The 17,539-nt window shown below is 37.8% G+C and overlaps 1 protein-coding gene across 1 annotated transcript in view; it reads right to left on the bottom strand.

Moving 5' to 3' along the window:
- Positions 1-17,539, bottom strand: part of LOC104551953 (uncharacterized) — a gene marked incomplete at its 5' end in the record, with an annotated part of 163,690 nt that overhangs the window by 36,136 nt on the left and 110,015 nt on the right. Inside the window, 2 exons of the mRNA XM_061994922.1 lie at positions 10,339-10,498; positions 17,115-17,278. Coding sequence (XP_061850906.1) covers positions 10,339-10,498; positions 17,115-17,278 — 324 coding nt within the window. The remainder of the gene's footprint in view (positions 1-10,338; positions 10,499-17,114; positions 17,279-17,539) is intronic.

Raw genomic sequence — 17,539 nt, forward strand, 5'->3', positions numbered from 1 at the left:
AAACAAGGCTTTGTGAAACAACAAAGTCTCACTGGCTGGCCTAGGAGACACTCCTGCCAGGTTTCAGATAGGCCTAGGAAACGACTGCTGTTTTAGATGCCCTGATCATCACTAAGACAGAAAAAAACAATGTAGATGGGAAACACATTTTCTGTCCTGACAAACAGGTCGGGGTGAAAATTGTGACCCCTTCAGAAAACTCGAGCAAATAAGCTCTGGATAGAAATCTCTGAAATTCTAACTCAGTCTGCTTCTATGCAGCTTCAAAAGGTAACTATTTGAAATCTCATGCCAGAGATGGGGTTTGTAGCCCACTCTTAGACCACAGTCTTTCGCATATCTACACCAGGAAGGACAAGTGTCCTTGCTGAGTGTTAAGTTTGCACAAAGTTTACTTTGCCTTCTGAGCTCAGCTTAAAAAAAGAAAAGATGAACCTATCTGGGCATGAGAACAAGTATGTATCTTTGATAAACTCACTATGTAGATAGAAAGTGGCAAGACCTTGGCCTTCCCATTGAGTCTACTAGAGCTGTTTGTATTTACAGTAATACCTTGTTCAGTGCTTGCTGTAACCCTCCAGCCCCTTTCAGTGAAAAAGGAGATTTTGCTCTGCTGTATGCACGTGTCTTCAGTGGTCTCTGCTGTCAGCATGGGGAATTTTACAAGAAACAAATTTCATTTGATCCCAGAATATTTAGAGCAAACTACTTGAGTCTTCGGTTTTGTAACATTGCTTAAGTATTCTCTATTACACTTACATCTAAAGTAATTCACTCTTTGTTAGCAGCCTTTTGAGCAATAATCATGCAATTGTAGTAAAGCCATTTCTCTAAAGGAAGAAAATAAAGCCTGACCTGCAAAAACTTGCTTGCAGTTACATACATAATTGGCATTTGAACTTCATGCAGTCGCATATGCCAGCTCACAACCACATGGTGACTTAGAGGTTACACTGGTAGAAGCCTTTCAATTACTCCTTATTTGACTATATCAATGAGCACCAACAGTATCTTGCCCAAGCTCAGAGGATGACTGAGGCCAAAGATATAAGAAGATAATGAGAAGAACTCAGTAATTAGTTAAGGCTGTTTTTTAAAAATCATATCATTGGAAAAAAGAAATCTGCACGTAACCAGGAATAATAAATCACAAATAATGAAGTAAATATTAAATGACTACACCCACTCATAATGGACAATGTCACAATAATATTTCTATAATGTGAGTTTCTTCTTAAGCCCCATCTGTTAGCAATTATGTCTTTAAATCCTTGGGGCTGATATTTCATATAACATTTTTACTCACTATTGTAACTTTAAATGTTCTTATTATTCAGATAAATTGTTAATTCTTTTCAGAATCTCGCTAAGTTATTTGTCTCAGAAATTTTGTATGCACCAATGAGTCACCTGTATTATACATCCCAACAGATCAAACAAGTGCAGGGAGTCAAAGGTGTTAATGTAACCTTGCTTACTGAACTATAGGTATGAGAGATCTATTTGCTAATTCTGTTTTGTGCAAAAAAGAAGAGTCAGCTGATTTTTGTTATAAAGAATAGGAATCACCATTGTTAAATAAGTGACTGTCCTGGGGGTTTTCAGAACTACTCATATCATACTTCAACTTACCAAGAGAGGAGAGAGTCATCATATGAATTACTGCTGCAATATTTCATGAGCTAGTAAATTTTCTATGGAAATTATCCAGCTTGATGAAAATGTCTGTATTTCAAACCTCACAAGAGTCTGATTTAGAAGAGAAATAGTGCTCATTTACTGCAGCTTCATTGAAGACAAAGATGGAGAGAACCTGAAGTGTTGAAATGTTAACATTCCAAGAAAACTAATTATCATATTTTCCACTTGCAAACTTCAAGCCTGCTGCTAATTAATCTCTGTGGAAAGGCTGTGTATGAATCAAATTATAATGTAAGTCAGATTATATGGGATGAGATGTATAACATGCCCTGCCACTGAGGAGAAATGAAATGGATTGCTTGCACAGAAATGACAAAAAAAACAAAGAGCTTGCTCTTCATTAGTGCACTGATCTGTACCAGCTGACTGATGACAGATTCACCCCAGTGGAGTGTTGCAAACCACCTTGGATTTTCAAAAGTTTGCCTGTGGTCACAAATTATCTAGATGCAAGGAGAAAAAAACTATTTGACTGAGCAGACCTTGATGTGGTGCTTGCAGAGTTCTGTTGTGAAAACATCTTGAGGGTAATCAAGTGCCATTAGTACACATCAGTGAAGCTTCCCATGAATTACTACAAAAATTACAGTTAAGTGTACTCCTCTTCCATCACTGTCCAGTCTCTCTGACAAAACAGTTTGGATATCTGTTGAAGTATTACAGAAATTAACACCTTTCTGCCAGTAGAGTAGTCAGAAGGATGTCAGTAGACAATTAATTTGGTCCATCTGCACTAATGCCTTTATATAATTCATGTATTGGTTAGGAATAAAATGATTTGTTATAATTCACTCAGGAAATACTATATTGTACATACAATGGAGACAGAAAAGGGGGCTTGAAAAAATCTGTTCTCATCGGAAAGTGATTATGTTTTGTAAAAACAAAGTCTTATTTACAACCTCTCTTGAGTAAATTACAGGCAGTTTGACTGGAAAATTTGGTTTTCAATTTATAGTCTTATATAAGATATCACATGGCAATCAAAAATAAGTGTTGTAAATAGCTCATAATACTTGCCTCTGAATAGTTTGCTTTTCTTTTTATCTTTTTATTCTATTAACTTTTTGTCACGCTACTTTCATATTCAGAGAAGCCTGAACACTTTAAATTTTTTATCCATTTCTCATTTCTTTGTTTTTTTCCATGTTAAGATGGGATACAACATGGAATCAAGAAATTCCTGTGCAGTGTTACTCTACTGCCTTAATTCCTAATGCCATTTTCACTAGCTTACATGTTGATTATACCCATACTACCATTATTATAATTTATTACAAGGCTTCTTTTTGTGTGCACATCTGTTTAAGCTGTTGCACTCAGATCTATTCACCCAGCCAAAAGAAGCTTTTCTTTTACCTATGCTGCAGTACTTTACTTTATGATAAATTACTAATCAACTGTTGTGAAGTTTAATGGCATACCTGGGTATGGTCAGCATAGCTGTCTATTACAGATGCTTCCAACCATCTGCATTTTCCCCCTTTTTTCTTTTCACCTACCACTGCCTGTGGAATAAATACTCTAAAAGAACAGCAAGCAAAGTGTTTCAGAACCATCTGGCCAATTTGATTCTACACAGTTCAAAGCCTCATTGTTTCACAAAGAAATCATTTTATTTTAAATCTAAGAGGTAATGGAATGCTACACTCTTTTCTGACCTTACATTTTGCTTTATTTTCTCTAATATCCCATTACCGGGCTGAGCCTTCCTCCGCACATCTCATGGCTTTCAATCTCTATTTAATCTTCAAAAAAATACATTCTGCATTCAATAATTTATCCCAGATGAGAATCTGACCCTATATAACTGGATCACATAGAAGTTCAGTAAGACATGGCCCTATTTGCTCTCTTCTCCTTTTCTTACACAGACAGATGGAAATTCTGGCCCTAATGAAGTCAGTGCAAGTTTTGCTGTTGACTGCAAAGTGGTCAAAGTTTCCTTCCCTGTAGCAGATAGGTGATTATTTCTTATTACCTAGTCTTATCATCTCAACATGCTGGACTGAATTGTCCTGAGCTATCAGGGTGATTTACTTGTACTGGTTAAAACAACTGTGCATTACCTTTGATTAACATAGTGATTTATTTCTACTGACTTGAATTCATACTGAATTGAATTCTGTGTTACTGATCATTTTTCTGGATACAAAGAAAATCAGTTTTGATACTGCTTTCTAGTCTCCTATGCTACTCAATCAGCAAATTTTATTGTGATTCTTGGTAAAATCTAAATTGCTAGACACTGTACTGAGAGTTCCAGTGATCAGCTTCAATATTTTTACAACAAGAGTTAAGCTTAGAAAAAAGAAATCTGATAGTGAACTCACAAAATGCTAGGTTTCTCAAAGACCACTGAAACTAGATCAAGGAAAAGAAACTATAAATCAAAATTCTGAGACTATATCTTCTACTGTAGCTTGAGTGATCTCAGACATTTGTTTTCTTTTTCTAAAGATGTAATACAAAATACATGAGGTAAAACTTACATATATAACTTAGGGTCAGAAAGAGTCTGCAAACAGAAGAGAGCGGGCAAATAAAAAAGAGATTTAGGCTCTCTATTCTTTTGTTTTCTCAATATGTTTTCATTTCTCCATTTGCAGATCAATGAGTGATATCTAAATCAGCTATTTGAGAAGAGAATTCTTTCAGGGAAACCAAAAGTAATACGACATAAAAGCTTTCCTTTATTTTTTTTTTTTTTGACATAATTGTGTCGTCTGCACAAATTTCTGAACTAATTTCTGCTATTTTCTCCTACAATCACCTTGTTCTTTGCTGATTTATGATCTTAAAGGTCTTTTCCGATCACAATGATTCCATGATTCTATGACTTTTCCATCAGAACCCTACAGTTCTGTACCACAGTATTACCCTTTCCAGATAACTAGATCACTTCCTCAATCTTTATTTTTTTGTTGTTGTTGTTTAAAAGCCAGAACACCCCTGCAACTTTTGGAAACTGAGCTTCCTGAAAGGCAACGGCAAAATTACTGTTTCTGTTAATGTCAAAAATTCAACTGGCAACTTCAGAGAGATCCAATTTAAGATGATCTATTAAGATCTATTAGATCCACAGAGACAGGTTGTCATTCAAAGTTTAGTCTGGTCTTATCATCCATTTCCAGATGTCATCTTTCTCCAAAAAAAAGGCTAGAAATCACTTACAGTAGCAGTGTCAGCTCTCAGAGGACTTCAGTCTTTGCCCTTAGCTTTTCATCATACACCTGCTTTTGCAAGTGGTGTCCAAACTCCAGCACTGGAACAAGCCCAGGACCATAAGAAGAGATAAAGTGATCTCAGTTGTTATACTGCCTTCCTTCAGCAGCCTCCACCTGTGGCCGCTTACCTTTGGCACAGCACAGACTACCTGGAAGCTCATTAAAGTTAAGCTCTTCACCCTAAATGGGTCAAATTACTTTCTCTCTGCCAGCTCTCAGAACACTGACATGTCCTGCATCAGTTTCCTCTCTTGCCACTGCTGGTTCTGCTAGCAAGGGCAAGATTTTGCCCTCAACTATTCATGAGTAATTAATGCATTATTGAACAAGAATAAATAGATAGCAATTAAATAACAAGTATTAATGACTTATTTATTAACATATTAATAGTTGGCCTGAGAGTAATAAATGCAAATTAGTGTAAAGTGGTACCAAAAATTGTGTCGATAATAGGCCCTGAAGTAATCTTGTGTGTTCAAGATAATTATAAATATATTTTCCTTTCAAAAAGCTACTACTGGGTAATTTTTTACGGTTTACTACAATACCATTTTAGAATTAGAAAATTAGGCCTACTCTAATTAAAATAATTTTGCAGTGGATCAGCCTTTACTTCAAGTGTAGGTTTCACGTTATCTTCTTGTCTATAGAGCTTGTGGTTTTTTTTAAAAAACTTGCTCTATGTGCATATCTTTTTTGGCCAGTGCTTGGTATACTATGGGTGTCGTTCCAGCTTGCTGCTTGTACAACTTTTCTTGTCATTAGTGTTATTATGTAAAAAGTCCCACTGCAAGCAGTGGTTGTACCTTGAAGATTAAATGCAGTTAAAATCTACAAGGGAAATATTTTTTTCCTTTTTACCCCCACTGATAACAACTCACCTGATAGATAGCTCAGAAGCTTTGAATATGAGCAAAGTGATGCACCGGTCACTACACCCTGAACAACTGATTCAGCCACAACAGATCCCATTCAGAAAGTCATCCCTGGTCAGAATCTGTTTTACTAGAAATACTTTCCTCTTCTATTTTTTTTCTTCTTTCCCCCCCCCCCCCCCCTACCTTTTTTTTTCTCCCTAAACTCTTATATGTGTAACTTATCTTTATGGGCAACTCTCATCTTTGGGGGTGTCGTGGTTTGACACAACAGCCATTTCTGGTAAGGGGGAAGGGGCTGTAAAGATGGCTCCTGTAAGAAGTTGTGTCCTATGGGAGGGATCCAATCACTTCCTCACAGACCCCGAGCCAGGGACAGTGATTCTCTTCATTAAAACTATGGCTGGAGCAGGCTGTGTCCCAAGGAAGGGATCCAATATCCACAGCTGTAACTGTGGGGATGAATCTACAACAAAGCAGCTCATTAAACTTGTGCCCAGAAGAGGCCATGTCCCGAGGGAGGGACCCTTTATCACTATGGCCAGAGGAAGCTGTGCCCCGAGAGAGGGAACGTCTATCTGTAGAAACTACAACTGTGGCAAAGAATCCACACCGGTGATATTCACCAAGGACTGTGTCCCATTTGAGGGACCCTGTATTGGCAGAAGCCGCAGCTGTTGGGAAGAACTCATACCAGAAAAGTTCATTAAGGACTATGTCCCAGTGGAAGGACCCCCTATCGGAGCAGGGGAAGAATGCCAGAAGTCTTCCTCATCTGAGAAGAGAGAAACGGCAGAGCCCATCTGTGAGAGATTGACCACATCCTAAATTCCCTGCCTCCCCTGAGCCGTTGAGGGAGGAGGAGGTAGAGGTATGGGGAGCAGAAAGCTGGGTCTGGGAAGAAAGGAGAGATAAGGGAGGGAGATCTTAAAGTGCTGGTTGTCATTTTCTCATCATCCAACTCCCATTTTGCTTTTATTCTGTTCTGTTTCTTGTAGGTAGTAGAATAAACTTTCCTACTTTCTCTCTAAGTTGAGTACTGGAGTCTGTTTTTCCTGGAAAAGTAATTGGCAGTGAGCCCTCCCTGCTCTTGTCTTAATCCACAACAACCTTGCCTATCTTTTTCCTCCCATTTTGCGGGGGCCTCTGCCATCCTAATGAGGTTGGGGGTGAATGGGTGTCATCAAGTGAGAGACTGTTGTGCTGCTGTGCTAGCTGGCCCAAACCACGACAGGGAGTAAAAGAAAACCTTGCTGGATACCTTGACTCTGAACTGTCACTTAACTTGAGGAAATTGGTTATTTAATGAAGACAGCAAGTCATTTTCACTTTTATGATATCAAAAAAGATTTTAAAGGATTGACTAAAATATAGAGCTCATCATAGATCAGCTGTTACCAACAGGAAGTTAAAGTATTACTGTCTGCCACTGATCTTGATATGTCTGATTCTGGAATCAGACATACATTTAACATGTGCCCACCTCCAATAAAAGATCAGTAAATATTCATCTCTGCCTCCATATTTATAACAGATTGAGGAATGAGGGTGCAGGCTTCCTCCTAGCAAAGAGTGTCTAGGACACTGCTTCTGTAAATGTTTGTTTCTACAAATGTTTCTGTCTGCCTCCGTAGGTAGCATTTTTACTTTGCAGCTTTCCTCATTAAAGGCATTGTAAATGACTTCTTCCAAAACAATCAAGTGCATTTGTATATGGTAGGGGGGTTTAGTGGCCCTCTCCCCACAGTGCTTTCCAAACTGCTACGTAAATGTGATTCTGGCTGTGTAATCTGTGTACCTGGAAATATAATTCGTTCTGTTGCTAATGAAGGTCCTACGGCACAAATTTATTAAAGGTATACTTTTCCATGGGATAATAATTGGGTCGATAATATTAAACTCATAGGCTCATTATTTAATTGCAAGGGCAGATTATGAATACAGCTTCTAAAATGTGTTTTAATGAAAAACACTACATCCTGACCTAATCATATCAACCTTATGCTATCTAATTAAGGATGCAAAAAATCATTAGAGTTGCAAAATATTAGTTCCAGCTCCATCAGGCTGCTAGCTGCCCCTTCATGAATATATTTTTTTTTTTACTCTATGATAAATAGTTAATGAGGTAAAAATGACAAAATTTGCATGTAGGCAAATTAGTTTAATAGAGTGATGTCTTCCTGGTCTACAGAAAGTGACCTTTTTCCTATCAAAAGAATGACTAAAAATACCTTGAAATGATGGCATGGATATTCCACAAATGACAAATCGCTCCTCTGAACAATATAAAAATTATAAAATGCAATAACCTTAAATTCTCATCATATTGTAAATGTGTCCTCTGCTGCTGCATTTATCAATCTAATAAAAAGAAATTAAGCATATTATAAAATACCCATTTATGAGGTAATTTTTAATCCAGGGGAAAAAATGAGAAGCACATGGTTAATAGCAAGAAAATATTGCAAAACTCTAGACGTATTTTTTCCAGAAGGTTTGACTGACTATTTACTTGAATGACCTCCATTTAAAATATATTTTTTATAAGGAGTGATGTAAGATATGGCAGTCTCATGCTTTCCTTTATAAAAATTGCTCACAGTTAATTTGGTATCTTATTTAAAAATTAACACATTAATAATGCACGCAATAAGGCCCAGTGATGTGTCTTCCATACTGATTACTTTGTACAATTAGACATACAAAAAGAAAAGGACAAGATAAATACTTTATGCAAATTCATGGCAGAAGAAGGGGTCTTTCAGTATCTGTAATACCTAGGACTTGTCTGGTGTAATACTGGGGACTTGTGTGGTGCTCCCTAGGCAGTACAAAGGAGTCCCTCTACTCTGCCTGCACTCTCCCTCCTGCTGTAAATGGCTGAGTCTGGGTCCACTTTAGAGAATATCACACTAATGCCAGGCAGCCATAGCTCAATATGGCATTTCATACATGCCAAACTCAATTCTGGGAGAAAAAGTAGGCATTTTCATATGTTTTTGCAATGTTCTGCCTCTGAAGTATGTCTTATTACAGCAGTGGACGACCTAGACTTCTTCCATTCAGGGACAGATTATTTGATAGAGATATATTTTCCTTTTCATTCTTTTCTATTCATCTTTTTGCATTTTCCTTATGTCCCTCATTCAGCCTTTTACGTAGTGCTGCAAGAAACGATATGCTGGTATGTACTCAGCACTTTAGACATAAAAAGTAGTTGTCTGCAGTTGTCTAATCAGCCACTTTTTCTATGTGGCCTTGGTAGTCCTAGCGTGTAATATGAGTTTCACTATAAATACTCTTTGACTTAACTTGTAGCAAAGGTAAGAGAAACCAATCAGCAGGGGTTATACTTTGACTTAGACTTACTCTAGAAAGTTTTTAAGGGGGGAAAAAATGGTTATTTTTCTTACTGGAGTAAAGTAAATCATTGCTATCTGTATAAAAACTTAGAATGTCTGAGGCAGATATCTGTGGTAGCGCATTCACTCTTTCAAGCATTTTCCATCTCCTCTGTTGAAATGCAATGTGCTGCTCTGCACTTTCCCACAGAAATTAAGCTTACTGAGTATCTGCTTTTTCATTCAAATGGCACATTCACCTTTTTATTTTTCCTTTCAGGGTCCAATCTATCATCATGGAAAAAAAAAAAAGTGGAAAATAATTACAGTTGTGCCAGATGTTTATAGCAGTGACAACTGAGGCTATATATTTATATAAACTGCTGATCTTTCAGAGGCAGCTATAGAGGCTTGAAAAACCCACAGACAATGACCTTGACAGACTACTGACCATGTTATTTCTGTTATTTTCAATTATCTGAAAGTCATTATGACTAGAAGTCTCATTTTTGGGTGGCATCCCCAACACTGGACACTTTACAAACACAGATATATCTCCTGCATATCACAGTTTAAAGTTTGTATATGGGACTAGAGGCTAGTGACTTAATAGAAAATAAACAGGAATTATTTTGATAGTCAAAGTAGAGCAGACCAATTTCAGACCTCTCCTACTTCCCCCTGCACATTTTCCACTCAGCCCGCTCCTCTGAGTGAACCTGGAAGGAGGGCCAAGAATGAGAGCATGGCTATCACATCTTACTTGCAAAACTTACACTCTCTCCTTTAGACAACATCATCCATGCCCAAGGATGACTTCTCCATGCAGCTCCCAATTTGTTGAACTGACTGAGAAATTATCTGGGATAGTACTGACATTCAAAAAAGTAGCAAGTCTAAACAGTCTAGTCAAGAATCACCATATGGCATAGATAATTTTTTACATCAGTGATGCTACTAAGCCTTTGGAGAGTAAGCAGGTAGTAACCTCTAAAAATGTTCAAGCAATGCACCTACAACCTTCTCACAAAATTCTCCTAAACATGCTTTTTGGCTTCTTCATTCAAAGAAGCACTTTAAGAATGATTTTCTTGTACTTCTAGGTCTTTTGGGGTAAGATCTAGAGACATAAAGCATTAACTTGGACCAATATGTCACAGACTCATTTTGAAGACTTTGTTTGCCACTCACCACTCGTCTTTCACCGTTGATTCCTCTCCACTGCTCTGCCCTCTTCATTATGTAGCTTAGCTCCTGGTTGGAAATCTCTAAGTCCAGTGGAATGAAGAATGTGCCTTCGTCACTATGAATGCGATGAAATACATCCAACAGCCAACCTTCACTATGTACCCTAAGGACAGAAATGACACGTTTGGTTCTTCTTTGAAAAGGCTCCACAAAAACAAAAAGAAAAAGGTATCTTATCCTTTTGCAGACTTCTGAAGCTTGGGTTTCCTTTCATGATATTCTGTACTCATGAGTAAGAAACTTTTTTCCCATAAGTTCTCCAACATACAACCCTCCCCAGCCCTCTGGGGACTTTACAATAATTGAATTAAATTGCATAAATTTAAGCACAAATTTATTTTCATTATCTCAAGATATTGACTTCCCCAAAAGATCCTTATCTTCCTTTTCTTTGACAAATATCTAAGATCTGCCCTAAGCACTAAGATGGGTAACTAGTTCCAGTGCTTACATGGACTACCTCAGTTAGGCACAAATGGAAGTCCTTCTGTGCTAGGGCTCAACAATGGGAAAACTAGAATGTATAGAAAATAGCTAATCACTCTTTTTTCAACCCCAAGCCTAAAATCTATACAATCTAAACTTCTCTTGATGTTAGAAAAGTTCTTTTATTTTGTTTGCTTTGTTTTTCTATGACATTTCTGTTCTGTGGTAGGGAATTGAATAAGGACTATGCAGTAAAATTCTCTACCACAAGAAAGGCTTGCTCTGTGGTATTTCTTAATGTAGGTGAAACTAATAAATATTGTGAGGCTTTTGAAAAAGCCTACTGTCACATTTTTAGCCTTAAATAAACTTTTATATTTCAAAACGTTGGTGTTTAATTCAAATGGAACCTGTTCAAGACCATCTCATTCTAATTTTATTTCAAAAACAGAGGTTCAGAAAATAAAGACCAGAAAATCGGGAATCTCAGTCTTGGATATTGAACTAAGGTCTTTCCTTTTGTGCCCTTTTCTGAGCTAATACTTTATTAAAATTCAGCGATTGTTTGGTACCAATCTTTACTTTTCCATCCTTTCCAGAGACTGGCTGGGTAGTCCTGAGATGCGCAGAGATTGCTGTGTGGCACTGTCACTAACAAAAAGCCCAGCTTTCTGTAGGGCTTTGCAGGTCCTTCATTTCTTGGCAGATGGGAGAGAGAGCACCAGTACTACTCCTGTGACTCTGAGCTCTCATCCCTCTCACGTACAACAGCACTAGATGCAGTTCTTGTGGCTGATCCTTATTCTTGGGTCTTGACATGTACGTGCTAACCAATATGTGTGTGGCTGGAGGGCAGTAAATCAGAATGTTCACAGTTACACTAGTTCTACATCTCACCTTATAGTGCACACAGTAATTTCAGGGAAGCACACTCAATAAGCTGCTTAGTACAACTTACCGTGGAACAGAAATAAGCAGATACATCAACAGACAGCTTTTCAACTTGATCTCAGGAGGAGATTTAACTCTGTCTTCAAAAAGGAATATGTACCTTAAGGTCAGGCTCTATGTTGAAGAGTTTTTGTGATGAAGTGGCTGTTCTGACTTTGAAATCTGGGAGCCTGGCTCAACATCAGATTAGGGATTTATATCTCCTGCTTTGCTGCAAAGGTGCTCTCTGTACTGTTTTCCTCACCTTTCTTTTTCAAAACATTCCATTTTGAAGGCACAGTCCTAAATTTGCTGTAGTTTCCAAGATGTTATTTGTGATTTCTCTTATCAAAATAGGGTAGCAGCTGGAAGACAACCTAATCAAGACGTAGGTAGTCCTGGGAATACAAACTGGCTATCAAGAAATAATAGAAAATTCTAGAGTATGAAACACAAATCAGTGCTAAGGCAGAGTAGCATACTAAAGTATCTTAAAATACACTACAGAAGAGAAGAATTTTTTCATTCATGGAGTGATTTTCCAAATTCCACAGTTCCATCAATGAAAAATTTGTCTCTTAATCCCTGGATCTGCATTAGATATTCTTTCAACACAATAGATACATTTTTGCAAACATTGACTCGTAATTTAGGATTATCTAAATTATCATCAGGCTAGTGGGTTTTCCAGTCTTCTGCTTATCTTGGAACAATAATATTCTATGGTGTTCATATCTGAAATTCCAGGTCAGTGATTTAAATGACTTGCCACTTATCTTGTTAAACAAGAAAAAGACCTTGCCATTTATTTAAGCTCACTTAATGTAACATTCTTATTTCAAATGAAGTAAATTTTAATGCAGTTAAATTACTGTCTATTTGCTGCCATAAACATTTTCTATATGAAGATTTTAAGCACATGGTTATAAACAATATAATTAACTTTGAATTAGTCAAGAATCATGAAGCCTGTCTTCCAGCTTTGTTCCTTTTGCCCAAAAGTATTCTGCCTGCTTCTGTTACCTGCTTTAATTTCTTCTCTTTTGCATAAAAAATAGTAAAAGACTACTTCTTGTACCTTAACAAGACTTCTTATAAATATGTCAGCAATAATTTCTATTGCTAATGAAATAAAGAGAAAAACAAAACTCATTGTTATTTTCTAGAGGTATAAGACCCAGTATAATACTTTACAAGTTCATTTATTTGTCAGAAAGAACAGCAAACATTGAAATGATTTGCTGTCCAAAGCCAGATAAAAAAATAGAGTTCTCAAAAATTCACATAATCCATCATTTTAAGGGTACAGTGGTTTAAAACATTTTGTTACATCTTCACTTAAGCCTTTCTTATCCTTTTTTGGAAAAGAAATACAAAACTAACAAAAAATTTGGAGTTAACATTAAAAAATGTAGGGTTTTTTAAGCCTTTCCAAAAAAAAATATTGCAATATCAGGAAATTCAGACTCTTTCCAGCAGACACTTTTAGTTGAGATGGATCTGCATTTTCTCACAGTGCAGAAAACATTTCATCAACAAATTACTGGCATTTTTTAATGTCTAGAGGAATTAAAACCAAGGATTTGAAACCAGTGCCACTTAATTTTCCCAAAAAGTAATTAGAATATCTCTCCACGCTAGATGTATTACAGACTCTCAATACACCCAAGGGAAGCCAGATTTTATTGAGGTATTTTGGTTTATAAAGACACAACTAGATGTCTGATTCTCCACTGCCCATTATTTTGTTAGGTTGTTCATCAGTGCTGCCATGAAGCTTTCTAGTTGTATCAGAAACAAATGCTTCTCTTGCTTATTCTGGAGTTTTGGTATGTTCACTGTTAACTACTTATTATATCTTGATGAACACTTCTGTTAAATGGTAAATTAATGAGAAATTCTAACCAATGACACCATCCAACAGCCAGTCCTTCCTGTGGCTGCTGCATTAGGACACAGAAGACATCTCTCAATAATATATTGGTTTACCTGAGAAGATAAGGATGTTGTGAATGTTTGTGTAAAAACCACATGCTTTCTGAGCTGAACAACATTACACTGTGATATATCACCTGAGAAATATTCACCTAAGGGATGCTACTGCCTTGGTTATAATGGTATTTGCTCTTGAAAACTAATGCTGGTATATCAATATTCATAGAATCATAGAATGGTAGGGGTTGGAAGAGACCTTTAGAGATCATTCAGTTCAACTCCCTGCTCAAGCAGGTCTGTCTAGATCAGGTCGCTCAGGAACACATTCAGACGGGTTTTGAAAACCTCCAGAGAAGGAGCCTCCACACCTTCCATGGGCAGTCTGTTCCAGGGCAACTTTACCCTCACAGTAAAAAAGTTTTTCCTTAAGTGGAAATGTTTGTGTTCCAGCTTTTGTCTATTACCCCTAGTCCTATGGGCTGGACACTACAGAAAAAAGTGTTACCCATCCTCTTGACATACATCTTTCAAATACTTACAAGTATTAATGAGGTCCCCCCTCAGTCTCCTCCAGGCTCAACAGTCCCAGATCTTGCAGCCTTTCCTCATAAGAAAGATGCTCCAGTCCCCTAATCATCTTGGTGGCCTGCACTGGACTCTCTCCAGGAGTTCTCTGTCCCTATTGAGATGAGGAGCCCAGAACTGGACACAGGACTCCAGATGAGGCCTCACCAGGGCAGAGTAGAAGGGGAGCAGAACTTCCCTTGACCTGCTGCCCACACTCTTCTTGATGCATCCCAGGATGGCATTGGCCTTCTTGGCCATGAGGGCACATTGCTGGCTCATCCACTGCTCTCCCCTCATCTAGCCAGCCAGTTATACTCTCACAGAAGGCAGGAAATAATGTTATGAATTGTGAAGATGCCTTTCTTAAAAACATTCTTAAAACATTTTAATTATATCATTAATAGACCGACTGCTCAAGAGTCTTAGCCAAGTCTAAGTTTCCCACTGTGTCAGGTTGTGGACATGAAAGGAAGAGAAAGTTGATCCAATTTCAGAACCTCATAGTTTAACTTCACTCTCCACAGATTCTAGTACTGAAAATGCTTCTTTTTATTATCAAATAAAGAACTTCAAAGACCTTATGCACTGTAACAGATTTTGTTATCTTCCATTTGCTTTTGTATTTTGTTATGAATCATTTTTAAAATCTGTCATACTAAGACAACTTTTCTTTTCCCTAGTAGCATCCTCCCCCCACCCCTTTATCAGAAAACATTATGGGAAAATTGATCCAGAAGGAAAGGAACTTTTGATGATCTTGCACCTGTTCCCTAGACAATGAAGATGTTGGTAATATTCTCATAAAAACCTGCCTTACAAATGTTTTAATTTAAATTAATTTTCCTGAGTAATAAATGACAGCAGCTAAAACTTATGAAGCTATTCAAAACTATTAAGTCAATGATTAAGAAGGCATTAACATCTCAAAAACTAATTAACTACACTACCAGTACACTGGAGTTGTGTACAGCTTCCAGGAGTGCAGGAGCTTTGAAATACTTTGCAGAAATTTAGATTGCCATTTATCTTTTTCTGTCTGCTGCAATAGAGTTTGTGGAAAAGAGACTGAGGAACGATTCTGTCAGATGAAGGGCATTTGCTGAGCTTTATGATTTTTATATCTGCCTGCATCTTGTCTTTGTGTGTGGATTTTTATTGGTGCTTGACTCTCCTCAGTCTTCATCACTGAGTGGTACAAGGGCCAGTATAAAATTCATACTGCATTATAAATTAATCACTCAGAATATACATTTTTTCATTGAATATATTGGATAATCTATTTCCCAGAATCACAGAATGGTTGGGACTGAAGGGACTTCTAGAGATCATCTCAACTCCCTGCTAGAGTAGGTCCACCTAAATCAGGTCACACAGGAATAAGTCCAGGTGTGTTTTGAAAATCTCCAGAGAAGGAGACTCCACACCCTCCCTGGGCAGCCTGTGCCAGGGGTCCTTTACCCTTACAGTAAATAATTTTCTTCTTATGTTCATGTGGAACTTCCTGTATTCTAACTTGTGCCCATTTCCTGCTTCTCCTGTCACTAGGCAATACAGAAAAAAAAGATTGGCCCCATCCTCTCGACACTTGCCATTTAGGTATTCACAAGCACTAATAACATTCCCTTTGATCTTTCCTTCTGGAAGCTAAACAAGTTTCTCAGCTTTTTCTCATAAGAGAGATATTCCAGTCCCCTGATCATTTTGTAGTCCTCCACTGCACTGTCTCCAGAAGTTCTCTATTACTCTTGTGCTGGGGAGCCCAGAACTGGACACAGGACTCCAGATGAAGCCTCACCAGGGCAGAGTAGAGGGGGAAAAGAACCTCCCTTGACCTGCTGGCTACACTCTTCTTGATGCATCCCAGGATGCCATTGGCCTTCTTGGCCACGAGGGCACATTGCTGACTCATGTTCAGTTTATTATCAACCAGGACTCCCAGGTCTCTCTCTGCAGAGCTGCTCCCCAGCAGGTCAATCCCCAGCCTGTGCTGGTGCATGGGGTTGTTCCTCCCCAGATGCAGGACTCTGCACTTATCCTTGTTGAACCTCATGAGGTTCCTCTCTGCCCAACTCTCAAGCCAGTTGAGATCCTGCTGAATGGCAGCACAGCCTTCTGGGGAATTCACCAGTCTTCCCAGTTTGGTGTCATCTGGGAACTTACTGATGGTACACTCTGTCCCCTCATCCAGGTTTCATTAATTTTCAGCATCCCACACCTGCCCCTATGGACTGTTCAACAATAGTACCTGCTAGAAAGGTGGCAGAAAAGGTAGTCTTTCAAATTTTACAATGAACAGAATATTTGTAATTGGCTAAAGTAATGGAAATAATGGACAAAATATTTTGATTAAGTCATGTCATACAGTGTGTTAAAGCATCAGTCACATCAAAAGTCCTGTACCACCTAAAAGTTTTAAGACTAGGGGCCACTGCAATCTGAGAAAGCAATTTTGCACTTCAAACTATATGAGTTTCTGAATTTTTCCTATTTCTCGTGAATATCTTGCTTGGAAGGCTAAAGATAAAATCTTCTAAAGTACCTTAACAAAAGGTACACACATTTTAAAGCTTAAACCTTTGACACAGACAACATTGTCTGAAGACAAAGGAATAGAAGCTTTTAGACTCTATGAAAAATCATATAATTGTATTCCAGTTCTGGAAATAAGTGTCTCCCACTCTGACTCACTGTTCCCACCAAATACCAGTGCATTAACTGAAGCTAGCACTTACTTCATTGTCTGCAATTCTGGGTTCTGGATAGATAACATTGATGTGCCTTTTCTCTTGTCACCTTATTTTGTCTTAGAGAAGGAGCTTGAGCCTAAGCTCCTAAAGGAATAATGAGATAAAGACACATACCTTAAAAAGTACAGGTACAACATTGTTGATGAGATGAAAAACAGGATTGTATAAAGGATCACAGTGATTAAGACACCAAGAATTCCTGACTCCTCTGCTCTTAGAAAAACCCAGTAGAGCTTTGCAGCATCAGCAATGGGTTTCTCTACACTGTTCCCAAGTCGCTGTTAAGGGAGGAAAAAAATCAATGTAAGAAAATGTCAAAACTGATTGGACTATTTACCTATAGCACAAAACAATTTGAATTTCTGTAGAAGGATTTATCTGTAATTTGTGGGGCACACAGCTTGAAACTTTGAGGTGCTACAAAGAATTTGAAAATAACCATGAGATAAAAAATAAACTTATGGCTTACTTTGGTACAAATTAAATGTACGCTGTACAGGTGGCTTATTGAATAAAACTCATATCACAGTCAAAATACT

Source organism: Colius striatus, chromosome 4, assembly GCF_028858725.1.
Source record: "Colius striatus isolate bColStr4 chromosome 4, bColStr4.1.hap1, whole genome shotgun sequence".
In the NCBI taxonomy this organism is placed as follows: domain Eukaryota; kingdom Metazoa; phylum Chordata; class Aves; order Coliiformes; family Coliidae; genus Colius; species Colius striatus.